The following is a 27,812-nucleotide window of genomic DNA, read 5'->3' as shown; positions in this document are numbered from 1 at the left end:
GGCCCCAAGGAATTTATGTTGCTCTCCTCTCCTCCATTTTATTCTCACAACAACCCTGTGAGGTAGGCTAGACTGAGAGAGTGTGACTGTCCCAAGGTCACCCAGTGAGCTTCCATGGTGGAATGTGGATTAGAACCTGGGTTTCCCAGATGACACTCATCTGAGAGTTGTAACCACTATACCACAGTGCAATTGACAAAACTTGATTTTCCTCTTTTAAAAAAAATCTCACTCCCAGGTTATCACTGAATGCTGAAGCTGATTTATTTAATTCATTTGTACCCAGCCTTTCTCCCCAGTGGGAACCCATGTGACTTACATCGTTCTTCTCCCCTCCATTTTATCCTCACAACAACCCAGTGAGGTAGGTTAGGTTGAGAGCATGCTACTAAGCAATAATGAAATTGACCAGTGGCTGTCATTTAGGCAAATAGGCAAGTAGAGCAGGGAGGCCTCTTAAGGAAAACAGACCCTTGACATTGTCAAGGGTTTCCTCTGTCAACTGAACTGGAAAGCAGTGTCCCCGGTTCAAAGGAATTGTTGCAGTTGGTAAAATTGACAAGGTTTTCCCACCATGTTTCCTCACAGAAAGGAGATGTTAAAACATGATAGTCAAAATACCACCACTCCCACTTGGTGGCCATCAGTTGATTCCATTTCAAACCCTGATTCAAGTGAATTTAGAACTCCCTATTCTCTAGAAAGGGAGACTATCACCACCCCAAATTTTAACTATCAGCTACTAGGAAGATATGACATCTATCTGACCGAGGCTGAAGAAAAGGTGGATCACAGAAAAGCTCCCCCAGTACATCAGTAGTAATCAAAATACTGTAGATATTGTTTCTAAAAGATCTTTTTAAAACTCTAGTGAAAAATCTAAACACGTAGAAAATAAATCAACCCTGGGGATTATTCCTTATTGTTGTTACTAGTTTACTGTTTAAAATAGCAGAGCAGTACATCTGACCTTCTGTTTACTTAGAAGAAAGTCTTACTGAGTTTTGTTTTTTACAAGATGGTCTATCTATCTATTAGTAGAAAACTTAAAGGACTAACAAAATGTGTGATAGGGTATGAGCTTTGGTGAGTCATTGCTCATTTCCTCAGATCTCTGAAGACTCTTGCTATGAGTTATTTACAGTGGAACTGACTACTCCTTAACTCATGATGGACTAGTTAATCCAGCTGAACTATTAATTGAACAGTCTTAAAAGTAAATTGCTTTTTAAAGCAGTTGACTTTGTTGGATGATGTCTCCCCTTTCTTAAACTTGCCAAACAAACAACTTCAGAAAACTACAATCCGAAACTGCATTTCAAACTACAATTCAAATTGCAGTTTAAAAAAACCCCCTGAATTTAGATCATGCACTTAAAAAAAATGGCAGTAATAAACCCAAATCGCTACTTTAAAAACAGCATTGCAGGAGCTTGCGCCAATTCGCTTTTCTACAGAACGGCACTCTGCGGCTAGGACCCGCAGCCGGCTACCACGAATTCAGTTTCTTACAGCTTCAGGTGGGCAGCTGTGTTGGTCTGAAACACTTGAACAGAAACTGTAATTCAGAAACTGCATGCATTTCAGCCCACTGCACCTGATCCCCTCGTCTGAAGAAGTGTGCTTTTAGCACACGAAAGCTTACGTTCTGAATAAAACTGTGTTGGTCTTAAAGGCTCCTGCTTTGTTCAGTTTCTTACAAGAGCGCTGCTTTCCCTTTAATGGTACACTTAGCATGGCCTCCCAACCGCCGACCTTCGCGGCTCCTTTCTGTGACCTTCTTCCCATGCACCCTTTCGTTAAGCCCGCCTGTTCCGGTAGGATTGCATTGTTCTGTTTGGCTGCTGACCGGAAGTGGGCTACCCGTCCGGGAATTTTAAATATTGGCAGCCGGTGGGCTTCTCTTCCTCCGAAGAGCTGAATGAGACGGTTCGTTTCGCTTTTTCGGTGGCTGCGTTGATCTGGTAAGCGAAAGAGCGGCTCTTCCCCCGATGTTCGCTCTTGTTCTTTAAGGTCTCTATCATTTTAATTCCCGCACGACCCGATCCGGTGCGTGTCTACTCGGGAGCAAGTCCTGCTGCGTTTTGGGTGGGCTTCCTCTTAAGTAGGTCCCCGCGTAGCATTGTAGTCTTCAAGGATTTTTGAGGCGTAGCTGCCTTGAGTCTCCTGTAATTCAAAACTCGTGTTTAAGGAGCTGCGAGATTCCTGTTTATTTTAGCCTTAATGCATGTGCCTGTCTGTGCAAAGCATAGTGTTTTGTTCCCGTGGCTGCGATTGTAAAATCCCGCATGAGAACCAAATTAATTTATTTCCGAATACCAGTTGCAGGACACATTTATTTATTTGCTTACAAAATGTATGCCTCACCTACTGGGAATATGGGCCGGATGCAGAGGCACGCAATACAAATCACTTCTATAAAAAACGTCCTAGCCCCACTAGGGGTCGCCAGAAGTCACCATGACTTGCTAACATGCAAGTACACACAAAGTAAAATTTATGCTTCATCTTAATGCTCTCAGCAACACCACTAAATGAGTTAAGAACGTATGTAGTAAAGACCTGTCTTTAAAGCCCTCTCAAACCTAACAAAAATGTTTAATTAAAACCCAGCTAAAATACATACATGAACATAAAAACGACAAAGCATAAGGCAGGAAATAGGGTTTAGTAAAGGAATGCCTGATGAAATAAAAAAAGTTTTCACTCACTGATGCAAGATAGCTATGGAAGGGGACAGGTGAGTTTCTCTGGAGAAAGTGTTTCAGTGCCACAGCCAAGAAGACCCAAAACTGGAGTTCTTGAAGCAGGGCCTTGGAAGATGCCCAGAGCAGTTAAGTAGTTTATAAGGCAGTAAGCAGACCTTCAGTTCAACTAAAACATTGCAAAGGAAATCTGTGTATTAATGCCCTGCCTCTTTCCCAAATGGTAGGGAAAGTGGCTTATATTCTCTGACCCTTACTTTATGAACATAACAGCATTCTGTGGGTTTATAATTTTAAAAACTTTTACCTCATTGAATTTGAACTTAATCCTTCATTCTAATGTGCAAGATTATTTATTGTTGTGTTTTATTATTTTTTATTTACAATTTGCAATACTTAGTTTCTTATAAAGTTAAATTTATTTCACTCCTTTCATAACACAAAAGCCACAATATGTAACAAAAATTGCATATTAAAGTATACCATTGTGCATATTTGTGTAATTTAAAAGTGTAAGTGCCTCAGTTTTCTTCAAGTAGCATTGAAAGCAGATCCAGCACTAAAAAGAAAGCTGTAAACTGCTGCAGCTTGTGCTAGCTTAGCATGTATATCTTAATTTTTCGAAGTGACAAAAAGGAAAAAAATACAAGTTGAAACTAGAGACCCTGAAAGTTACTGTAAAGGGATATTGTGGTGTTTGGAAGCACAGTCTCATGCTGTTACAGTAGGACTAACAGCATATCTGGAGACACACAGACTCTGTTAGTATTGATATTGTATGTCCAAACAACACACTTTTCCTTTGCTACAAATTGTGTTTTGTGGACAAAATTAGTCATGTTTGAACAATGTCTGTATGAAGAACGTTGATATATAATAGTATTCATAGAAATGATCACTTATCTAATGCTTTGGATTGGCTTACGTAAAAAAAAAATCTTCATATGCAACATTGTCGTAGGGTTGCCAGCCTCCAGCTGATGGCTGGAGATCTCCTGGGATTTAAGATGATCTGCAGGCAACAGAGATTAGTTTGCCTGGAGAAAATTGCTGCTTAGAAAGTGGCCTCTGTGGCATTATACCTAACTGAAGTTGCTCCCCTAACCAAAACCCACCTTCCTCAGGCTCCATCGCCAAAATCTCCAGGTATTTCCCAACCTGGAGCTGGCAAGCCTATACACTGAGTGCATAAAACTTACTTTTAAAAGGCAACTCACTCCTACAAAAATATCAGTGTGTGGCTTTCTTCTAGTGCTCTCCAAGGTTTCTATTTTTTTCTGCTGAAGAATACTAAATAAAAGTCCAGGAGGGCACAGATTCCCCCTCCCCAAGAAAAAAATCTGTTTCTTTTCCAAACTGTCATGCGTTTAAAAATAACAGAGGTCAAGATCTGGCTTCATAACTTAGCTTGCAAACAGAGCGATAATTAGAGAAGAAGCTCAAGAATGACAACACTTGGCCAGTGTTGGGTGAAGAATATGTTTCTGAGGAATTCACTGCCAGTGGATGTAGCAATGACGACTGGCACAGAATGCTTTAAAGAGGCATGAAAGACATCCACAAAGAATAGGTCATCAGTAGGTGCTAGCCATGGTGTCTAAAGGGAACCTCCACAAATAAGAAGCACACAAGCTGTGTATGCCCGTGCTAGGAAGAAACATCAAGGGAACATAAGAGATGCCATGCCAATGGCCCATCCAGTCCAGCACTCTGTATCACACAGTGGCCAAAACACCCAAGTGTTATCAGGCGGTCCACCAGTGGGGCTAAAAGCCCTCCCATTGTGCCCCCCCAAGCACCAAGAATACAGAGCATCACTGCCCCAGACAGAGTTCCAACAATACCCTGTGGCTAGTAGCCACTGATGGACCTCTGTTCCATATGCTTATCCAATCACCTCTTGAAGCTGTCTATGCTTGTAGCCACCGCCACCTCCTGTGGCAGTGAATTCTTGTGTTAATCACCCTTTGGGTGAAGAAGTACTTCCTTTTATCAGTTCTAACCCAACTGCTCAGCAATTTCATTGAATGTCCACGAGTTCTCGTATTGTGAGAAAGGGAGAAAAGTACTTCTTTCTCTGCCTTCTCTATCCCATGCATAATCTTGTAAACCTCTATCATGTCACCCCGCAGTCGATGTTTCTCCAAGCTAAAGAGCCCCAAGCGTTTTAACCTTTCTTCATAGGGAAAGTGTTCCAACCTTTTAATCATTCTAGTTGCACTTTCCTGTACTTTTTTCCAGTGCTATAATGTCTTTTTTAAGGTCTGGCCTTGGCCTCTGTTCTTGGCTCTCTAGGGCAACTGGTTGGCCTGTGTGTGAAACGGGATGCTGGACCACTGGTCTGATCCAGCAGGGCACCTCTTATGGATAAGACTGGATGGCAGAAGCCTGGGCTGCACTGTGATGTCTTTGTGATATGGGCAAGGCTAAGCTTTGTGACATCATCTTCAGTTCTTCCAACTGGCTGCTCTTCCATTGGGAGGGGAGCTGTTTGTAGGGCATTCTTCTCCCTGAAGTTTTTTGCTCTGGCTTTTCCTCCAAATAGATTGGCCTGAATAATTGCTTTCTGTTCTCAGATTTCGGAGGGAGGGACTGCCTTGCTTGTCGCTATGGCTGTGGATAACTATGAGGAGCTTCTCAAGTACTATGAAATATGTGAAACGGTTGGTACAGGTAGGTTCTCTCAAGTCTTTGTCTAACTTTGAAAGACCATCTATACCTCTCCAGTACCGGTGAGCCTCCAAGAGCTGCGCTTTTATTTAAAGGGCAATTCTCCGGTCTTGCTTTTCTTCAGGATTTTAAATGATAGCCTGAAGTATATTTATTCAGGTAATCACTGGGAATGATGTAAACATGTTTAGGATGGCAGCCTTAGGTTCAAACTAGATGCTATGTCTGGCATGGATGATGATATTGATGATATTGGTTTTATATCCCGCCCTCCACTCTGAATCTCAGAGCGGCTCACAATCTCCTTTATCTTCCTCCCCCACAACAGGGGAGGTGTGTGGGGTTGAGAGGGCTCTCATAACAGCTGCCCTTTCAAGGACAACTCCTGCGTGAGAGCTATGGTTGACTCAAGGCCATTCCAGCAGGTACAAGTGGAGAAATGGAAAATTAAACCCAGTTCTCCCAGATAAGAGTCCGCGCACTTAACAACTACAGGAGAGCCAGTTTGGTGTAGTGGTTAAGTGTGCGGACTCTTATCTGGGAGAACCGGGTTTGATTCCCCACTCCTCCACTTGCACCTGCTAGCATGGCCTTGGGTCAGCCATAGCTCTAGCAGAGGTTGTCCTTGAAAGGGCAGCTGCTGTGAGAGCCCTCTCCAGCCCCACCCACCTCACAGCGTGTCTGTTGTGGGGGAGGAAGATAAAGGAGATTGTGAGCCGCTCTGAGACTCTTCGGAGTGGAAGGCGGGATATAAATCCAATATCTTCTTCTTCTACACCAAACTGGCTCTCACTGGATCAGGAGGAGTTCCCCAATCCAGCTCTGATCTTTCCATAGACAACCAAGATGTCACGTCACACAAGTTCCCAAGCACACTGGAGCTTAATTTGACTGTGGACGACAGCAAGAGTGGAGGAAATGCTTCAACCTTCCCTCCCACCCTGTTTTCCCAAGCCAGAATGACTTGAGAGGGGGCGGCTGTTTGTCCCATGTTCCTTTAGTTTGGGAAAATGGCACAGGTTGGAAGGATGGAAGCCCCTCCTCACCCTGTGCTGTGATCCCAGTTCATGTTTGGCTGTGGGGAGTCAGATCGGGAGAACCTAAGTGTGCCGCCTTTAATTCTTGTTTGGATCTCACTCAGTGTATATCATCAAATTACAGGTTACTTTACAAAGCAAAAAAGGCAAATCCTTGGCCCTGTGCAGATTGCGGCCTAATTTGGGGGTAAAAGAGTAATGGGAGGAGGTATGGGGGAACAGCAGGGGTGAATTGCAATGAATATATAGAAATCTATATTCCTGGGGTTCCTTTCAGGTGGGCTTTGAGTAGAAATATAAAGGAAGCAGCACCACACAAGTATTCTGCAAAGGAATCTCCTATCAAAGGGACCAACTGGGTTATACCACAGCGTGTGTCACATACTTGTAATGCCTCGACCTGGACAGCCCAGGCTAGCCCAATCTTGATCTCTTCAGATCTCAGGATGCTAAGCAGGGTCATCCCTGCTTAGTACATGAACGGGAGACCGTCAAGGAAGTCCAGGGTTGCACAGAGGCAGGCGGTGGCAGATTACCCGTTTGTTTTGTGCTTTGACAATCCTATGGGGTCACCCTAAATCAGCTGCAACTCTACAGAAGAAAGCAAAAACAACACCTCTTCCAGTAGGTAGAAATCCTAGTGGAGTAAATGGGAGGCCAGGCATGCTAATGATCAGTCACTGAGGCCAAGTCACTTGGTAGGACTCTCCAGATCTGCCTAATCAAAATCAGAGAAGCTGGGCTGGGAAGGGGTCAGCAATTCCCTCAGCTAGTAATTACCCTTGTACCTGTTTCCCATTGTTAAGAGTACGAATAAATATATGAAACTTTTCTGTCACTCTTGTTTTTTCCTCCCTCTCTCAATGCAGGTGGCTTTGCAAAGGTTAAATTGGCTTGTCACCGGCTTACTGGTGAGCAGGTTGCAGTAAAAATAATGGACAAGTCAGCACTGGGGGTGAGTAGCTTCCTGAGGAGCAATGGGATTTGGTATCATTTATCAGCAATTAGGGGGAAGAGTATAGGATAGTTTCTGACCTTAAGAAGGCTAGAACTTGCAAGGGCTATTTTTGAGCTGTCAAACCCCTTTAAGGCTGACTAATGCTTCCTAGATAACATTCTTCAAGTGATCTTGAAGCTCTCCATATGTTTTTTTTGCCTACAACTCCCATCAGCCCCAGCTAGCATGGCCAATGGATGGGGCTGATGGGAGTTGTAGGCAAAAAAACATATGGAGAGCTACCATTGGCCACCCTTGATCTAGACCTTAAGTCGGCCTCTGATGGGTTGTTTTCATTTATTTCTGGATTAAACTTTTAGACCACCTTCTTCCGTGTACAAATGGCTCAGGACAGTGAACAACAGTAAAATACATTCACAAGTTAATAAAAAACTATTCAAACAATGAAATAATACACAGTTAAAACATTACTAGATGGGGCTAAAATTTTTCAGATTGTGCCACTGACTTGCAGGGGAGGCAGAAAACGAGGAGGGGGGAGCGGAGGGAGTGCCCTATGAGGTGGAACCCATTGCTGTCCTCAATCAAAAATCAGGCAGAACATCTCTGCCTTGTAAACCCTGAGGAATTGCATTGGGTCCTGCAGGGTGAGGATGTTATTCAGCAGAGAGTTCCACCAGATTGGGCCCAAGAAGGCCCTGGCTCTGGTCACAGACAGCCAGATGCCTTTCTTTTAAAATATTAACACTAGCAAGATGCCTACTAAACAGCCCCACCTGTTTCAGTCGAGTGTGCCCTTCCTTTCCTTCTGCCCGGCTTAGGACCTTAACTCAAGCCTCTGCCTCTTTCCCCCTCCTCTTCAGCTAATGTTCTCTGTCAGTAAGTTTACCAACATATATGGTCTCCTGATACATACCAAGGTGCAAATGGCACCTTTATGATGTCAGCAACCATGACACCATGACTTCTGTGTTGGTTGCTAGGCATTACTGTTGAGGGTGGGGCTTGGTCTAGTTTCCTGTGAGGAGCCATGTTGGTCTGCAGTAGAACAGCAGGATTCAAATCCAGTAGCACTTCAGAGGATGACCAGATTTCCAGAGTATACACTTTGGAGAATCCAAACTCTTTTCAGCAGATTGGTGTAGTCAATGGCACCAAGGGTTGCCGGGTCCCCTCTGGCCACCGCTGGGGGATGGGCAAGGTAGGGTTACCATCTGCGGGTTAGGGAAACTCCTGAATATATGGGGGTGGAGCTTGGGGATCCCTGTGGGGTACAATGCCATATAGCGTCCACCTTCCAAAGCATCCGTTTTCTGCAGGGGACCTGATCTCTGTCATTTGGAGATGAGATTTAATTTTGGCGAATTCCCAAATCCCAACTAGAGGCTGACATCCCTCATGGCACAAGATGTCACAAAAGCAATTTGTCCCCCACCCCCCACCCCCTAAAGTTTGTGAAAAGCACTGATGTTCCCCTATGCGGTTTTTAGGAGGAAGAAGAACGGGAGGTGTTCCTTTAGATTAAAGGTGGCAGGTTTTACAAACAGTCTGCTCTCAGTTTTTGAATGATGCTTCTCCCTGTTCTACCCTCCTTGGAGGAAAAGGGGGATGATTGCACTCACAGAGATGCAGGACAGAGGGTTGCTAACAGTGGGTGTGATGAAAGCTTATGCGACAATAAGTTTGGGGTTTTTTAAAGCAAATGGGCTGCAGGGAATGTCCCAGCTCCTGTCACTGAGGGCCACTGAAGGAGAGGTGGTATCCTTGCCAGTGGGCATCAAGAAATGGCAGGGCAGCCATGGCTTGAGACACAGTTTGGGGAATCTGGGACAGCAATGACGTGATTTGCTGCCACTGTGTTCAAGTAGACTCTCAATACTTGGCATGCCTGCATGGGGCAGCAACCCTGGTGGCTCTAAAGCCCCTTCCTAAGGGCACTGCTTTCCCCTTCACTGATGCTCAGTGCTTAGGACTGGGGTATTTCCTTTCCGGATGTGAGGGCGATCTGGCTGTGACATCTGTCACCCCATTAATCGCCAAGGTTGATTCGGCTGATCTGGTTGGCTGGACGGGTGTCCCCTACCGCTCTCACCGCTCCACGTGCATCCCTCCGGAAGGTGTGTGCTCGGTGGAAGAGGACAACCATACCAGAGAGGAGTGTACCATTCTTTGGTCAAGGGTATTTCCTTTCCCCCATCCTGTGAGTCGCAGTTGTTTTTAAAATGCCCCAAGACTCCTATTTTCATGTGAAGTTTCTCAGCCAAAAACACAATTGCTGAGAAGAGTCTCTGCTGTGGCTTCAATTGGTAATGATGCTGAGAACAGCATAAAAGCTGTTTGGAAAACGGCAGTGACTCTTTCCCCCTCTTAGGGTGACTTGCCCCGTGTCAAGACAGAGATTGAAGCCATGAAGAGCTTAAGCCACCAGCACATCTGTCGGTTATACCAGGTGATTGAGACGCCAGAGAAAATATTTATGGTGCTAGAGGTAAGACTTAAAAACTCCTGGCTGTCCAGATTTCCCTCCATGGCCAGAATTAGCACGGAGCTCCTAGAAACTTATCTTCTTGCAGTGGTGGCCATCGCGTAGGCTTGAAAGGGCTGAGTAATGCTTGCGGGGGGGGGGGTGCTCTTGGTCTGATTATCCACTTTCACCTTTGGCAGATCTGCAGAAGTAGAGCCCCCTACCTGGCCCTCCCCAAGAAAGCACAGGAAGCTTTGCTTTCCAGATTGAGTTTTCACACCTAAAAATAAAAGTAATTACTTTGCTTCTGTCTTAATCGAGGCAGAATAGGATATCTGCTAAGTGACCACCAGGCCAAGAGCAAACCAGGAAGGGGAAAGGAGCAAGCTGAGGACTTGGTAGGATGAGATCCTAGCCTATTTTTGGGGAGGTGGGGCTCTTTGGTGCTTATCTCAGGCCACAGTGGAATAGGGACAAATGCTTCCACCACCACCACCCCATGCTGGGGCTCTGCTGCTGGTACCCACCTGAGTCTTCAGTATGATAAACAGGGATTCTGCCAAGGCAATCTTAAACAGAGTTGCACCCCTCCTAACATGTGTGGAAGTCCGTGACTTGGAAGGGGTTAGGACTGCACTATCAGGGTGTTTTACAAATCTCTATGCCAAGGGTCCCCTACTTTTTTTTTTTTTTTAGCCTGCAGGCACCTTTCAAATTCTGCCGTGGCATGATGGGTGCAGCTGCAAAATGGCTGGCACTGGAGGCGGAGCCAGCCACAAAATGGCCAGTGCTGGAGGTGGAGTCAGCCACAAAATAATTTCCATAGCTTTACTTCAAAACACAGTGCAGATTTTTGTGTTGTGGTGGCAGCTGCTGCCAAAGCAACATTTTTAAAAATCTGCCTGACTAATCAGATCTCCTGTAGCCTTTCAGAACCCCCACTGGAGGAAAGCCCTACCTGCGCCCGCCTACTTCCTAAAAACACTCGGTGGGCACCACAAAAGGTGTTGGCAGTCAAGCAACTTGGTGGGGACTCCTGCTCTATGTTCAGGTGAAATAATTCATAGTTAGGGTGTGCAATGTAATAAAAACTCCCACATCTGTGAACGGCTATGGGGATGAGAGTGGCAGAGAACATCTAGGTGCAAGGGGGAAGGGGCTCTCAGCATCCAGCTGGAACTGCAAGTGAAGAAGTGATGATCTATCAGTAGTTTGTAGGTTGGTCTGCTTTTCATGTCTTTCTCAGATGCTACCTTTTGGCTTAAACTATTTCAGCAAAGCTAAAGTGTCTAACAATAAAGTAATGATAAAAACAACTTGGAATGTCCTAAAACAGCCTTTTGTACTACAAACTGATAAGAGAGTGGCAATAGGTGAAATGAGTTAAGAGGGGAGCATCTTGCTAAGGATTTAGCCAAAAAGCATAAGAATTGCCAAGTATTTTTTTTTTTGGTGGGGGGAGGGAATCTGGATATTAACCGTAACGGGGTCAGGAGACATGGGGCCAGAACAAAAAAGGCTGTGACTTCAATGACCATCCTTTTCGTTTCTGGAGGAAGGGGAACCCAAAGATCCAGTGTGGTATAGTAGCTAGAGCAGGGGTGTCACACACCCGGCCCACGGGCCGAATCCAGCCTGCCCAAGGCTTTGATCAGGCCCGCGGGGCTCTTTTCTTCCCCCTCCTGTTCTTACCCTTTGAAGCTCCCAGGCTCTTTGAAGCTTCCAGGCTGAGACTCTTTCAGTTTCAGCTTGGGTGCTTCAAAGACTTTTGAAGCACCCTTTGAAGCTTGCAGGCTGAGTCCCAGATTCTTCCTACCTTTCTTTGCTGACTACTGCAGAAAAATGTGGGGTGGATTTTAAGATCCATTCCACATTTTCCTTGCAGCTTTGTCTGTACTCTGCAAAGGTTTCAAATGGAGTGGAGATGGTTTCATTTTCAGCTTTTCTATAGCTAGCTGAAACTCATGCTTCCTGGAGTAGTGTCCTTGCAAACAAGAGTTGATTCTTTCAGCCATCTTATCTCTCCTGAATGGACCTAACCTAGTGAGTACTCTAATGTGGGAACCCACAGCCAAAGTGGGATATTATACTGGAAAGGCTTTGCCAATCTGAGTAGACTGGTGGGGAGAAATTTACAATGCCATTTCATTGTTTCCACAGAGTCAGAGCCTTGTGCTTTTTCTTGATGCTTTATTTAAAAAATTGCATTGCCAAATTCCACTAGTCCCCCACCTTTCCAACTTAAACCACTGGAAGAGTTTTAAGCATGTTTGTATTTTAAGTTTTAAAAAATATCTTTAATTGGGTTTGTCTGTGTCCATTATAAAGTTTATATCTCCACCATATTTTATGACACTCGTGGCCCGGCCCCACAAAGTCCCATTTGTGTCAGATCTGGCCCTCCTAACAAATGAGTTTTACACCCCTGAGCTAGAGTGTTGGAAACCCAGGCTCAAATCCCCACTCTACTATGGAAGCTTCCTGGATTTGAGGCAGCCACACATTCTAACCTACTCCTCAAAGTTGTTGTGAAGGTAAAAAGGAGAGGAGAATGATGTAAGCTGATTTTGGAGTCCCCATTTGAGAGAAAGGCAGGATATAAGTAAAGTAGATAAGCCCACAGAAGATCTGAGTGGGTTGTTTATAGGCGGCTGAATGTGTGCTTCTCAATGGATGTTATATTTTTGTCTCATAGCCGTTCTAGGAAGGTAGCTTGAGGGTCTGAATGGGGTTCATACACCCCATCTGAGATAGGCCTTGACAGATGTTCTTTGGCTCTAAGAGCCAGCCCTAAAATTTGGAGTCTGGCTCATTTTTCATCCCCTGGAATTTTGTATGTCAAAGACCATATTTTCTAAATATTGCTACCACAGCACCTAGTCGCTTACTCTTCAGTTTCTGATAATTCCGTTGACACTATGATAAAAGTATTGCATTTAAATAAATGCTCAGCTGTCATCACCTCAACAAAAAGCTAACCTCTAACCCTAGCCGAACGTGTCTCTAATTTTGTTGTTTCTTTAAAAAGTCGGTTTTATTGAATATTGGAACCCGTGTAAAAAGCAGGTGGTTAAGAAATGATTTCATCAGAGGTGACAGGCACTTTATATCCATGTGTTTTTATGTCATACAACAACAAAAAAATCTATTCTGATGTGGAATGATAAATAAGCTTTGAGCACATGAAACCGCCTTATACTGAATCAGGCCTTCGGTCCATCAAAGTCAGTCTAGTCTACTCCTACTGGCAGCCGTTCTCCAAGGTCTCAGGCAGAGGTCTTTCACATTGCTTGCTGCCAGATCTTTTAACTAAAGATACAGAGAACTGAACCTGGGACTGTTGAGAAACCCTACAATAAAAATATTGCTGGAAATAGTTGGTGGTATGATGAAATTTCTCCGTGCCGTGGTGACCTGTTGCCTGGGATTTGTTGGCCATCTCTTATATGAAGCTTTGAGCAGCGGCTGATATTTAGCTCTATTTGAGGACCTGACCATTTTGTGAGAGGGGTGTAGTGTTCCAGGGCCTGAAGAGGGACGGGAATGTGCCCTTTAACTGTTCGATACAAGCCTTCTTTTTCTGGCATTAGTGGGGGCATCCTGATCCTTCACATCTGTGGCTGAACTCCTTAATTTCTCTCTGGCTGAGCCGGTACCCTACCTGAAACACTCGCGCCTCCTCTTCCACTGCAGTACTGCCCTGGAGGAGAGCTCTTTGACTATATTATAGCAAAAGATCGGCTAACGGAAGAAGAAGCCCGTATCTTTTTTCGTCAGATCGTCTCAGCGATGGCATATGTGCACAATCATGGTTACGCTCACAGGGATCTCAAGCCTGTAAGTATGAAGGGCGGCACTGGGGCTTCTGTAGAAGTAAACTAGTTTTATGCTAAATCCCAGATGGCTGAGTCTGAATTACCCATTCCCTTTGGGCTACGTCCAACAATTAGGTAATGAGTATGTTGTGTCAGCAGCTTTTGTGCTTTTGCGCCTCTTTTTTGCCATCAAGTTGCAACCAGTTTAGGACAACCCCATAGGATTTTCAAGGCAAGAGACGTTCAGAGGTGGTTTGTCATTGCCTGCCTATGTGTCGTGACCATGGACTTCCTTGGAGGTCTCTCATCCAAATACTAATCAGGGCTGACCTTGCTTGGCTTCCAAGATCTGACAAAATCGGGCCATCCTGAGCTATCCAGGTCCTTCAACGCAGTGTTGCTAAACTGTAGGTGACAGGCATTCAGCTGTTTTCTCTTGGAGGGGAAAGGTTGTAAAATAGTCTGTGGGCTTACCAAGGGTGACAAGCTACAAGAGATGGAAGGACTCCTTCACCTTTAATTGTTGTCTAGAAACCTTTGGTATGCCAGGGTGCAAACTGGCATGTGCTCATACTCGCTTGGACCCAACCGTTGTTCCTTCTTCCTTTGCACAGTCCCCAGCCTCATAGAACTTGTGGGCACTCTTAGTATTCCAAGAACAGGTTGTGGGCACTGCAACACAATGGTTGCCATGCAGGGGCAGTGGAGCAGGTCAGTTACCAATACATTGGGATGTTCCACAGTGCGTTAGGGGCGTTCTAAGCCAAGCCATCCCCCTATGATGGAGGTAGCTGTTTCCAAATGGATGTTCCCTGCAGACCCAAAGCTCCTTTTGCTTCAGTGGAGGAAAGTCAGGATTGCCTCTTAGTTTTGGGGAAGAAGCCATGGGTCACAAGGAAACCACGGCAGGCACCACACTGGCCATCAACTGCACTCTTGCCCAAGGGACAGGCTTATTGCTGTGCTGAGTTCTGGTCAAATCAGTTATGCTAACATGCGGTCTCTTTGGTCAGGAAAATTTGCTGATTGATGCTGAGCGCAACTTGAAGCTGATTGACTTTGGTCTCTGCGCAAAGCCGAAGGTGAGTGCCTGGAAGCAGCCATCTCTGAATAGCCTTGCTATTGGCAGTGGGAAGCAACCAACAGTCTTGCCCTGCTGCGGGTGATACGCCCTCTTCCGTAGTTAAGCACTTGTGTCCTTGATTTGCATTCCAGTGGGATGCTGCTTTTTCTGACCTTCCTTCCATCATGCCAGTGCCCCTCCCTCCAGTTCAGCTGATCAAGATAATTTGAAACCGTATGCCCATGAGACGTAATGTTGAAGCATAGCAAAATATGTGGTATAATCGTCGAATTCCAGAGCCTGGCCGGCAACAGATTGCAAGCTTGGACAGCAAGGCTCCAGATTTGGATCAGAACTTTGCTGGGGGTCCTTAGCCAACTTTCCGCATTAGTGTTGCCTTCAGTTCAACACTTTTGGGCATGATAAAAGTGCTTTTGGGAAGTGTCCTTTGGGGAGTATATTCTCAGAGGCATCTAGTAAACTTTCCAGGGTTCATATACGTGGACGAGGTAGCTGAATGGGTGGTGGCAAGGATGTGTTTAAAAAAAAAAAAAAACTTCTCTGCAATATTTGAGCAGTCTCCCGATTCCTGCATGTACAAAATGCAAATGATCCTGTTGTCAACATGGCCATATTGCTCTGTTCTGGCTGTAGGGTGGCTTGGATTACCATCTAAACACATGTTGCGGAAGTCCAGCTTATGCAGCGCCTGAGTTGATCCAGGGCAAAGCTTACATTGGTTCAGAGGTAATTTTAGCCTGTTCACTTGAATATTCCTCTAAGCTCTTCTTGGCTGGCCTCCGCCTCATCTTCCTGGCTCCAGGTTTCGTTAATGAAAAATGTGTAGTTTTCTGATGCTGTAGAATAAGTACTCTTGTGATATATGCCGTGTGGGCGGGGGGGGGGTGTCTCCACCATAGCATCCTCTGCTTAGTAGTAATCCTGATCTCAGGCCATTCCTGCAGAGCAAAAAGTGGGGGGAGGAGAAAACTTGACCCAAAAGAATGAATTAAGAACTGAAAAGGTTAAATGAATCCAAATTAAAGGGCTCAGTATTAAAATAGTCAGGGCTTTTTTGAGCAGGAATGCAGTTCTGGTTGGCTCGGCATCAGGGGGTGTGGCCTAATATGCAAATGACTGCCTGCAGGGTTTTTTCTACAACCCCCCCAGAAAATAGCTAAATATAGAACATGAATATATATATATATATATATATATATAATTATGCAAAAATACATTATTACAAAATAATTTAACACATAGGCCCAAATATAATCTCAGTTCAGATGGGATGTTTTAAATGTTTTAAGTGTTTTAAATAATTTTAAATTGTAGTTTTAATGGTTAAATTGTAAAAATGTATGTTGTTAGCCACCCTGAGTCCGCTTGCAGAGAGGGTGGGATAGAAATTTTAAAAAATAAATAAATAATTAAAATCATACAGTAATCTCAAGCATAGACCTTATGCAATCTTGACCAAATGTGTTTTGGCCTTATGGTCTTCTTCAGTGATTGAGCATAAATATTACATTTTAGCTCTAGCACTGCAATAATATTACAATAATTAATCAACATAGGACCAATATCCATAACACAAGGCAGAGATGTGCTTAAGAAGCCTCATTTGAAATCACCTTCTGCCCTAGGCAGAGGGAGGGCAAAGGCAGTTCCCTCCCATGCTTCCCACACACACACCATTTAAATATCCCAGCAGATGTTTAAATGGTGTTTAAAAGGCAGTTCCAGCCTTTGCCATCTTCCCGCCTCGCGGGAAGGCTGCAAAGGCAGGCAATTTGCCTCCCCTCGCATTTCAACAACCCGTCAGGTGTTTAAATGGGGAGGGGACCCCATGACCCAGAGGTCCATGGCCCGGGGCCGGGTTGAGACCCTAATGGGAAACGCTGATATAGAGGATAGTGCAGAATTGTTTTCTGCTGCCCCAGAAGATCAGACCAGAACCAACAGGGTGAAATTAAATCAAGAATTTCTGGGTAAACATTAGGAAGAACTTCCTGACAGTCAAAGTGGTTCCTCAGTGGAACAGGCTTCCTCAGAAGGTGGAACAGGCTTCCTCAGAGCCTTTTAAAACAGGGAGGGACGGTGGCTCAGTGGTAGAGCATCTGCTTGGGAAGCAGAAGGTCCCAGGTTCAATCCCTGGCATCTCCAAAAAAGGGTCCAGGCAAAGAGATGTGAAAAACCTCAGTTTGAGACCCTGGAGAGCCGCTGCCAGTCTGAGAAGACAATACTGACTTTGATGGACCAAGGGTCTGATTCAGTAGAAGGCAGCTTCATATATATGTAGGCAGGTATCCATATCTTGAATGGTAATTCAAGTATACTTTCCTGTTCTGGTCCAAAGCAAATCAGTTCTAAGTGCAGCGTGTGGAGCCAAAGTAACCTTTTTAAGTACATCCCTGCCTTGATTCTGCACTTGATAATGTTCTCTGCTTGTGGTTCCAGGCAGATATTTGGAGCATGGGAGTCCTCCTGTACGCCCTCCTCTGTGGATTTCTGCCTTTCGATGACGATAACGTGATGGCCCTCTACAAAAAAATAGTGGTATGTGTATCCTGGCACAATGCTATATCTGACCACCATTTCCACTAGTGCCTCTTTTGGGCCACTGAAAATATTACATCCGGGATCATGAGACACAAGGCAGACAAAAGCTACACTGGGTGGTCCTTTCAGAGAGGAGGAGCGCCAGAAGAGATTGTGCAGGAAACCTGATTGGATATAACCCTGTGTGACAGAGGTGCTCCTCTGGGGCTCAGGCTTTTGTGCCTCAGTATTCAGGGTTTTACTGTGCAAAGTTCTGTTTCCCCTGTACCGTCAATCTACAGTATTATTTTGGCACTTTTAATTTTTTAAAATTCCTTTTAAAATTTTCTCCTGTGGGGGGGGGCGGGGTTTAAGCATGACGCTCAGAATCTTTCTGTACCGCTTTGGAACAGTTTTGGAGATCCAGATGCTTGCTTGCTTTTCCCTGTGTCTTGTTAAGACTAGCGGGGAGGGTGTAGAACATGCCTGCCTCTGATTTCCACATAGGGCAGCCCTGCAGGAGAACCTGTTAAAGGTTCCCGTGGCGTGATAAAGGGCCGGGTGCGGCATCTTCACCGCGCAGACGCGGCCCAGTGGTTTTAAGCACCCACGTAATCTAATCTGTGCAAGACGATTTCCTCTCTTGCACCCTGGCCCAGTGTGTAATTCCTTTTTTAAATGATGGCTGTGACATTCTCAGGGGCGGCGTGTTGATTTCCTGGCATCCTCGTCGCGGAGTGAAATGAAGAGGAGAGGACTCCTGTAGAGTGGAAAACTTGGTTATTGTCAAGAGGCTTGTTTTTATCTCTGCCTCTCCTCTGCCCTTTCACCGCCGCTTGCTGGAGCAGGAGTCTAGGAAAACAAAGCATCTTCATAGCAAGACTTTTTTTTTTAAAAAGCATTTTAATGTTCAGAACCAAAAAAAATCTCAGTTGCGGCAAAACTCCGTGGGGGAGGGGAGTTGCTGTCTAAATGTGTTTAGGATAGCACCTAAAACTCTGACAGCTGTCATTTTGATTCTGAAAGATTATTATTATTATTCACTCTATCCCAGCTTGCACCAGGCTCTGAGCAAAGTACAATAGAGGCATTCCGACACAAAACAAACATATAGAGCAGGGGTGGCCAAACCTGCTTATCGTTAGAGCCACAGAAAATAAACATCAGCAGTTTGAAAGCCGGGAGAGAGAGGCGGAAAGAAAGCAACTTTAAATACATTCGCCAAGCTGCCAGCTGGCTTGGAGAAGTGATTTAAAGAAACAAATGCCTTCTGCAAGCTGGTCATCAGGGCGGTGGAGGCTTAGAGAGCCACACAGTGTGTATGAAAGAGCCACATGTGGCTCCTGAGCCGCAGTTTGACCAGCCCTGATATAGAGCAGGCGTGGCCAACGGTAGCTCTCCAGACGTTTTTTGGCTACAACTCCTATCAGCCCCAGCCATTGGCCATGCTGACTGGGGCTGATGGGAGTTGTAGCCAAAAAACATCTGGAGACCTACCGTTGGCCACCCCTGATATAGAGCATTAAAATTCAATATAACAAAACTAATAAATAGAGGACATCAGATTAAAAGGACCAAGATGCATCCTTGTAAATTTCCATCTCAGTTCTGGGCTATCTGGCCGCTTTCTAGACAGAAGGAGAGGGAACGGAGAGTCAGAAAATTATGGGAAGGGGCGGGCGAGAGAGGTGCCAGCCGCAATAGAAAACCTTTGCTGTCCTCAACCAAAAGCCTGGCGGAACATCTGATCTTTAATGTGCAAGTTAAATGGGCTAAGACATAGAGCTGTTTCACACCTGTGTATGTGCAACTTGCTTGTTTGCTGAGTCACAGCTTAATGTGTATATGGGTTCAGTATTACATGGGCAGGCTCTAAAGACTACTCCAGGCTTGTTGATGAGTTGGGGCCGTGCTGCGGTGGGATTTTTGCCTCTGGTTACCACAAGGCCCTCCGGTAAGCCCCCTTCAGCATGAATGGTGGCTTGCTTTGATATTTGGGAAATGCAAGCCCAAAGCCCCATTAGGATGTAAAGAAAAAACCCTTTAGTCCCGCTGGTGCCTGGGACACTGTCCTTGATGGGGTAACGTTTACAGTCCTGAAGGAGCTGACTGTCTTCAAGCCCTTTAAATATCCATTGGGACCAGATCCTGGCTGAAGGAACTCCGTTAATCTGGTGTTTGTAGGTGCATTCATAACTTATTCACCTATTCATATTGCATTGAGGAGCAATGTTGGTTGGCTGTACAGTAGAGAGGTTGTGTGATGTCATGGCCCAGGCTAACCTGATCTTGTCAGATCTCAGAAACTAAACAGGGTCAGCCCTGGTCACTATTTGGCTGGGAGACCACCAAGGAAGTTCCAGTCCTCTGTGCAATGACAAACCACTCTCATTGCCTCTAACCTTGAAACCCTGCAAGGTCGCCATAAGTCAGCTGTGATTTGACAGCACGATATACATAACAGACAGGGGTGGAATTCTAGTAGGAGCTCCTCTGCATATTAGGCCACACACCCCTGATGTAGCCAATCCTCCAAGAGCTTATAAGACTTTTTTTGTAAGCTCTTGGAGGATTGGCTACATCAGGGGTGTGTGGCCTAATATGCAAAGGAGCTCCTACTAGAATTCCACCCCTGCATACAGACATAACACAATACATACAGACGGATGTATAATGGCCCGTTCTCATATTTAAATGACACTCCTATGGTTACCAAGGGAAAATGTTGGAGTGGACAAGCTTGAAAGTCATGCGGTCAGGGAAAGATCCATCTGTTTGACTGCAACTTCTGAAAGGTCAGAGGGAAGCATCCCCTGCTCCCTTCTGCTGAAGGTGCTTTCCCCTGATGACTGTTCCTTTTGCAAGGTCGGCTGTGAGGGAGGAGAAAGCACAGAATCTTTTCAGCATTCTTGGTGTCAGTACATTAAAGTCAGTCTTCCAGTCAAATCGTTTCTGATTCTTAACTCCCAGTCTTCTGCGATGTCAGAGATAAAAGCAGATGGCCGAAAGGCGTGGCAGATTCTCACTCGACGTTGAGGCACTGTATGAATGGAATAAAATGCCCTTGACTGTCAAACATCCAGCTGATGTCTGTGATGATCGAGCTATGGTGCGAACCTGGGTGGTTGCAGAGTTTGGGGGAATGACACTTCAATCATATGAAGTGCTGGGAATTAAGCTGGCTATTAACGAATTTCATTCACGCTTCCTGATTCCAGTCTTCTCAAGGTGAGCAAGGGGTTTCGTGGCTAACCTTGTCTGCCTCAGGCTTAATCTGCAGTCGTGTTGACACCCGCTTCAAAAGCACCAATCACACACTTAAACTCTCTTAAAGGTTCAGCCAGGTTGCCAATCACTGGTCAAGCTCTTTCGCTGTCGGGCTTTTTAGGACTGACCCTGGGGAATGTGAGGGGTGCTGCGTGGGGCATGGGCACTGCTATAACTGGATGGATCGGCGACTAGTCTAACACTCACTGTCGGGTCTACTTGCACTAATGTTAAACTCTCTTCCTCGACAGAGGGGGAAATATGAGGTTCCCAAATGGCTGTCGCCTGGCAGTGTGCTGCTGCTTCACCAGATGTTGCAGGTAAATCTTTGAGAGCATCAGGTATCCTAGATTGAAGTGCTGCCAAAATATTGCAAACAAATCTTCAGATGTCCTCATCTTAAATGCCGAAATATAGCAAAAAAAATATTGTCCCAAGTTCATTTTCCCCCACTTCCTTTTGTTAAACATCTTTCCCCCCCTTGTGTTGGCTTTCAGAAAACTAGAAGCGGTTTTAAGGGACTGAATTGGAAGCATCTTTGTTCTGAAAATGCAGGCGTTTTGCTCTGATGGAGATGTTCAAAGCAACGACAAAAGTAGCTGCTTCTGTCTCTCTTTTTAGATTTATTGATTCAGGACACTTTTCAATTGCCTTCCTGCCTGAAGTGTTTAAGGTGGCTTACAAGTCAGATAAAACAATTTTGCAGAATGCTTTTTCTTTTTTTTTAGGGGCATCCCAATTTTTGTTCTAGCCAATCGATTCCACTAGTGGGATTTTTTTAAATCTCTAAGTTTTCATTTTCAAACAAACAAACAGCAAAAAACCCTTCAGCTTCCTAACGTAAGTAGGACAAAAGCTTTATAGCCCTCGGTTTTGCTGAAGGACCCTGATTTCACCTTCCAGCTGCAGCCAGCTGTGTTTAGGGAGTCCAAGTAAGAACTGAGCAGCAGGTTTTTTTTGGCTGGTCATTGGAAGAAGTCTCACTATATGCACTTCCTGCTGAAAACTAGAAGACGGGTTGTGCATTAAAGCAAAGGTATAGAGCCCTAGATCTCGGACACCTGAGTTAATGGAATGTTTCTTTCCAGGTGTCCTCATCCATCAGAAGGTTACTGTCAGGGTCTACTTGCGCAGTTCCCCTCTCCACTTTTAAGAATAAAATGTTAAGATACATGGCATATTTGTTTATCAAAATCACAGTATCATCTTTGGAAAATGCTCTTCTCTTCTTGCCCACTAGGTGGACCCAAAGAGACGAATTACGGTGAAACATCTCTTAAATCACCCCTGGCTCATGCAAGGCTACCCTTTTGCTGTCCAGTGGCAAAGTAAATACCCGGTGAGGAAATGATTCATTTGAACTAGAATGTCAAATTAAACTGTGCCAAAAGTGAGCTGACAGATGTAGAATGGGCCACCATCCTTCCTGAAAAGGGGACATAGCACTTAAATGCTGATTTTCTTGGTCTTGACTTTAAAACTCTACCCAGAAGAAAGTGAAAGATGATCCATGCACAAGTGTGGTGTGTTCTGCCTTACCTGAGGCCTGCTGGAGACCCTGCAGGTTTAATTGCTGGAGGCAAATGGCAGGTTGCAGCCTTATTCTCTGCTTGTGGTGGAAAGGGCCTTCAAGCCACAGCTGAGTCTTTCGAAGGCAGGAAACCTGGACTTTCATGGTGGACTTCCATCCAACTACTGACTGGGGCTGGCCCTGCGTAGCTTCCAGATCCTGACAATATCCGGCTAGCCCGTACCTTGCTAATAGACAGGGGTGGAATTCTAGCAGGAGCTCCTTTGCATATTAGGCCATGCACCTCTGATGTAGTCAATCCTTCAAGAGCTTACAAAAAAGAGCCTTGTAAGCTCTTGGAGGATTGGCTACATCAGAGGTGTGTGGCCTAATATGCAAAGAAGCTCCTGCTAGAATTCCACCCCTGCTTATAGAATTAACTAAGAATGTGTGTGAAATGTCTGGAAGTGTTCTTTATACATGCAAATATTAGGTGGGCCTTGCATTTCTTTTTTAAAATCACACTTGGCTTTATTACAAAGGAAACAGCTATTGAATGCCAACAAAATCAAGTTTTCACAGTAACCGGTTCTTGTATTGATGCTTTTTAAAGAACTGATAAGAATGTTTTCCTTTCCCAAAAAGGTTCCACCGCCTTTCTCACCAACTGCTTAGAATTATTTCTAACCTTCTAATATTGACATGTATTAATAAAATAGAAAGTTGGGACGAATGTTTAGAGAGCTGGGGATTTGGTGAAACGTGAGGGCGAACCTACATAAAGATAAGCAGTGGCATAATCTGAAATCCAGTTGATAACGTGTTGCCGAGTGACCAGATGCAATTGTTCAGGCCTCCTCGTGTCCATTGAGTGTCACTGTTTCTCTTCTGGAGAACATGCCAGTTTTCTTATTTTTTTTCTTAACTCCGAGAGATCTTGTTTCAGTTTTGTTTCCCCCAGCCCAAAAGAACAACATGTTACAGCACCAAGATTTATGGCAGATTATCCGCAACCTCTTTCTTCGGTCTGGAATTGGGAATTTGGTAGCTCAGGCATGGAAAAACAAGCTGGAGCGCTCGCTCTCAGCATCTAGAAATCCTTGCAACTGAGCTGATAGCGCCCGTTTCTCTTAGATCAGGCTGTGGTCAAAGCTGAATTCACAGAGCTGTACAAATGTGTGCTTAAATGAGTAAGCTTATCCAGGATTTCAGGTTTTAGTTGTGTTATTTGCCATCAAGTTGCAGCCAATTTAGGCATTTCAAGGCAAGAGGCATTCAGAGGTGGTTTGCCATTACCTGCCTCTTCAGAGTGACCCTGGGATTCTTTGGCGGGGGGGGGGGCAGGTCTCCCATCCAAATATTGAGCAGGGCTGACCTGGCTTAGCTTCCAAGATCTGATGAGGAGCAGAGGTCCATGAGTGGCTATTAAGCCACAAAGCATCATTGGAACACTATGTCTGGGCCAGTGATTCTCTGTATTCTTGGTGCTTGGGGGGCAACAGTGGGAGGGTTCCTGGATTTTAGCCCTGCTGGTGGACTTCCTGATGGCACCTGGGTTTGGGGCAGTATGTGACACAGTGTGTTGGACTGGATGAGCCATTGGCCTGATCAGTTCAGTTCAGTTTGCTTTATTACGGTCCATGACCAAATACACAGCACAATGCAGGCCAACAACAACCACATAAAAATTGTAAAAATCAAGATGGACCTAAATAGGTGAAACGTAAGATATTTAAAAATAAATGTGAAAATAAAATATAGGACATTAGTATGAATAATGAGATAAGACAAATAATACAGTAGTGGTCAAACATCCTCCAGCTTAATAAATATAGTACATATAATAAATTTAAAAATTATACAGCTCCAGAAGAAATATTAACTAGAATACACTGGTTAAAATTACAATCGTTTACCTCGACATTAACTTGTAAGAACCATAAAATGCAATTTGATTGCATGGGAACAAAATTTGGCAACTTTATGCATGGTCTCTGTATTTATATCAGTTTCAGTAGCATTTGTGATGGTATACAGAGTACTCAGGCATTTAAGAAAAGATAAAATACAAGCTTGGAAATATTCAAAAAACAGTCAGTTCAGGACCCCTTCTTTACATAATCCTCACGAATTCTCCTAGCTGCCGCCATAAATTTGGCACAATTAATTGTGAATTGGGGGTTAAAATCTGATAACAGCCTATTTCTGATTTTGAAATCAGAAAACCCGAGACATCCCTCCAACAAAGAATAAATGTACCTGGCTCGTATGCCAGGGTATAGGCCACACCCAAACAAAACATGGTCAATCGTTTCAACTTTATCTGCACCACAAGGACAAACCCGCTCAGCCATAGGCACCTTTCTAAAGTGGCCCTCAACGACTGCTGAAGGAAAGATATTACAAGAAAAGGCCCTTTTGTGGGATGGTATTGTTAGAGTTGAGAGATAGGGGGCTGGAGCTAACACATATCTCCTTTGAGGGGGAGCTAGATAATCTGGAACCTTGGCAATATCATTCTGTCTCTCAATGTCTTGTAATCTCTGTTTGACTATGGCCCTGGCTTGATCCAGGGCCATTATCTGGAGAGATTCAGGTGAAAAGCCAAGCGTAGACAATTTCTGATGGATGGCTCTAACCCAAGAGGAACAATAACTATCCTTTAAAATCAACGATGTGATATTCGTGGGGCAATGGCTGAGATTAAGCCAAGTGGTGATTGAAAGTAGGCTCACCCTAGCCTCTATCCTTAGCAAGCCAGTTTCCAGGCGTAGTACTGCATTGGAAACGCAGGCTGGAAAGTGGAAAATGGCTCTCAAGAATTTGGACTGAATTTTCTCAAGGGGATCAAAACTTGATAAGGATGGACCCAACATAGTTCCATAAGTGAGTTGGGGTATTGTTTTGGCCAAGTAGAGTTTTAATGCAACTGGTATAAAATGCCTCCCTTTCGTGAGAAAAAACCTAATAGTGGCCTGGGTCGATTTGCGACCAGAATTGGCAGCATATTCATGGTGAGCCTTCTTTGACCCTGAGGATTGAATCATGACCCCCAAATATTTGTAAATTGTTACCAGTTGTAAACTATGGCCATTTGTATTCCATCTCCTTAGCCTGGGTTTTGGGCCAAAAGCCATTACTTTGGTTTTCTGATAATTAATCTCTAAGAGGTTATGATCACAATAAAGACCAAATTGAGCTAATGCCCTTCTAAGGCCTACTGGTGTTCTAGACAGCAAGGTTGTGTCATCTGCAAAGAGTAAGGCTACCAGTTGCCTATCTGCCAGGGAGGGGGGATGAGTGTCGACTAGATGGCGGTTGCTGATCATATCATTAATGAAGATGGCAAAAAGGGAAGGGGCCAGCGCGCAGCCTTGCTTGACTCCTATTGGCCCGATCCAATATGGCTTCTCTTACATTCTTATAAGGTTGGGCTATCCAGGGCAGGGCAGGATTTCAGGTAGTGTTAAGAAAAGGAAAATGACCAGGTGGCAAAAGTCTTCCAAGCAGTCCAGTGTATGAATAAGCATACAACTGGAAAGAGGTGTTGGAGGTGCACCAAGTCACAAGATTGTGAGTGTTGGAGGATGAAATCTAATGTCAAAGTGGCTTTTTTTTCAGCTCGGACGTCTGGATGAAGACTGCGTCACAGAGCTTTCAGTGGTCCACAAATGTAGCCGAGAAAGAATGGCAGGTGTAATTTCAGAGGTAAATTTCGACTTCAGTAATGGTTCCTGAGCAAGACAAATGGGCCCAAATGAAGTCGCTCGTGCATCTAATACCCTCCTGTACTGTGGTTCTCAAAGCTTGTTCACCCTTCTGTGTGTTGCTCCTGCTCGTTTAGAAAGCTCCTTGAATAGTTCCGAAGCTGTCCCATCTTCAGTCTCACCTCAAAGAAGTGGATTTAAAAAATGTTAAAATTAAATGTGGGCAGTGAGAACTGCAAATGGTCTGGTACCCCCAGCATTAAGCTGGTGGGCCTCAAATTGTGGCCAGCAGTGGAGAGCTTGCTGTAACTTTTCCTTGGAAAGACACTGTTCCTTCATTGTTTATCCTCCATGGTAATGGTGCCACTGTGGGGAGCTTCAAGTGCATATGTAGACTGCTCTCCTAGGGCAAATTGCCATGCACAAAATGAGCAAACCAGGGTTTTTAACGTTTTTATTGCTGTCCATGTCACTCGTCATTGCCCCCACCCTCTCACAATCCTGTGCAGTGGATGAGGCTGAGAGAGAGGCTGGCCCGAGGTCACTTGTGGGCTTCATGGCGGAACAGGGATTGGCAGGCGTTCCAAAATGATGGGAAAAGTTGAAACTGCTTTTGCCAGGAGCTGAACTGCATAAAGAAATAACTAGAAATGCTATCTAAAAATTACATACATTGCAAGGGAGAGGGCTGTGAGAAACCATTGTTACATTAGACATTTTTTCCCTCCTCAGAATGCAGTGGGACTTAGGGGCTAAATATTGCTTTAACATTTATGCCCTTTCCTGTGTCTTTGGAACAAGTACTTGAGTTGGCATTTTGAAGCTTCCTGCCTTCAAGGAACACCGTACATCTGCAGCAGAGATGTTATGTGTTGCTGAAGGTCCCAGACTGTGGAAAGGTTGATGTGACCTTCCACTGGGTATTGTCCCCACTTTGGGTGGTGGGGAGGCCTGTGGCCTCTCACAGGGTGCTGTCCCTACTTGTTGGTTCTTCCATTGTTCTAGAATGTGCCCTAGAATTCTGTGCACATTGCCAGGGGCCTAGTGGCAGTAAGAAGTATGTTGTCATCTTCAGAGAATATTGTCCCCTTCTGGATCTTTCTTTGGCAGAAGCCCTGATATCCTTCTAAATAGTGGCACGGTTCCCTAGGATTCTTCTCTTAAAGCCACAAATGGAACCCCCTTGTAAATAAGCTGGTAAGCACACCTCCCCAGTGGCACACAGAATCTATTGGGTTTCATGCTCCTTAAGAAAATCTTTCTTTCTTTCTTTCTTCTTCTCTTTCTTTTCTTCTTTCTTTCTTTCTTTCTTTCTTTCTTTCTTTCTTTCTTTCCTTTCTTTCTTTCTTTCTTTCTTTCTTTCTTCTCATCTCTTTCTTTCTTTCTCTCTCTTTCTTTCTCTCTTTCTTTCTCTCTTTCTTTCTCTCTTTCTTTCTCTCTTTCCTTTCTCTCTTTCTTTCTCTCTTCTCTCTCTTTTCTCTCTTTCTTTCTCTCTTTCTCTCTCATCTCTCTCTCTCTCCTTTCTCTCTCTCTTTCTCTCATCTTTCTTCTCTCTCTCTCTCTCTCTCTTTCTCTCTTCTCTCTTTCTCTCTCTCTCTTTCTCTCTCTTCTTCTCTCTCTTTCTTCTCTCTCTCTCTTCTCTCTTTCCTCTCTCTCTCTCTTTCTCTCTTTCCTTCTTCCTCTCTTTCCCTTCTTTCTCGCTCTCTCTTCTTTCTATTTCTTTCTTTCTTTCTTTCTTTCTTTCTTCTTTCTCTTCTTTCTCTCTTTTCTCTTCTTTCTTTCTTTCTTTCTTTCTTTCTTTCTTTCTTTCTGCCTTACCTTCACGGCAATCAGCTGCTTATTTCATGGTAAGAATCTGCATATTTCATGGCACATTGCCTCGAACAGTACAGACTGTTTTACAATTATAAAATTAATGCACCAGGGGCTTGAAGCAGAAGGTGAATTTCACAGAAATCTGTGACCACAGTGCGGGGGAAAAAGCAGCCATAATGGAATCTCAGGTCTAAATGGCCAAACTTACTCAGATGGGCAATTTCTTTTTAAATCTCATGATGCGTTCTGTTTTCTAACTT

At 44.5% G+C, this 27,812-nt stretch overlaps 1 protein-coding gene across 2 annotated transcripts in view; it reads left to right on the top strand.

Moving 5' to 3' along the window:
• Nucleotides 1-1,786: 1,786 nt before the first annotated feature.
• The window catches only part of MELK (maternal embryonic leucine zipper kinase), a 43,472-nt gene continuing 17,446 nt past the window's right edge, over nucleotides 1,787-27,812 (top strand). The window contains exons 1-11 of one of the 2 annotated variants that reach the window (XM_060237026.1): nucleotides 1,787-1,964; nucleotides 5,282-5,378; nucleotides 7,282-7,367; nucleotides 9,742-9,858; nucleotides 13,528-13,671; nucleotides 14,663-14,731; nucleotides 15,367-15,459; nucleotides 17,173-17,271; nucleotides 20,772-20,840; nucleotides 21,761-21,859; nucleotides 25,652-25,738. In XM_060237026.1, coding sequence (XP_060093009.1) covers nucleotides 5,315-5,378; nucleotides 7,282-7,367; nucleotides 9,742-9,858; nucleotides 13,528-13,671; nucleotides 14,663-14,731; nucleotides 15,367-15,459; nucleotides 17,173-17,271; nucleotides 20,772-20,840; nucleotides 21,761-21,859; nucleotides 25,652-25,738 — 927 coding nt within the window. In that variant the 5' untranslated portion in view covers nucleotides 1,787-1,964; nucleotides 5,282-5,314. Of the gene's footprint in view, nucleotides 1,965-5,272; nucleotides 5,379-7,281; nucleotides 7,368-9,741; nucleotides 9,859-13,527; nucleotides 13,672-14,662; nucleotides 14,732-15,366; nucleotides 15,460-17,172; nucleotides 17,272-20,771; nucleotides 20,841-21,760; nucleotides 21,860-25,651; nucleotides 25,739-27,812 lie in introns of those variants that run through there. The other variant, XM_060237027.1, reaches the window with a different exon arrangement.

Source organism: Heteronotia binoei, chromosome 4 (genome assembly GCF_032191835.1).
Source record: "Heteronotia binoei isolate CCM8104 ecotype False Entrance Well chromosome 4, APGP_CSIRO_Hbin_v1, whole genome shotgun sequence".
NCBI lineage: Eukaryota > Metazoa > Chordata > Lepidosauria > Squamata > Gekkonidae > Heteronotia > Heteronotia binoei.
This window is presented reverse-complemented; position numbering and strand designations above follow the sequence as displayed.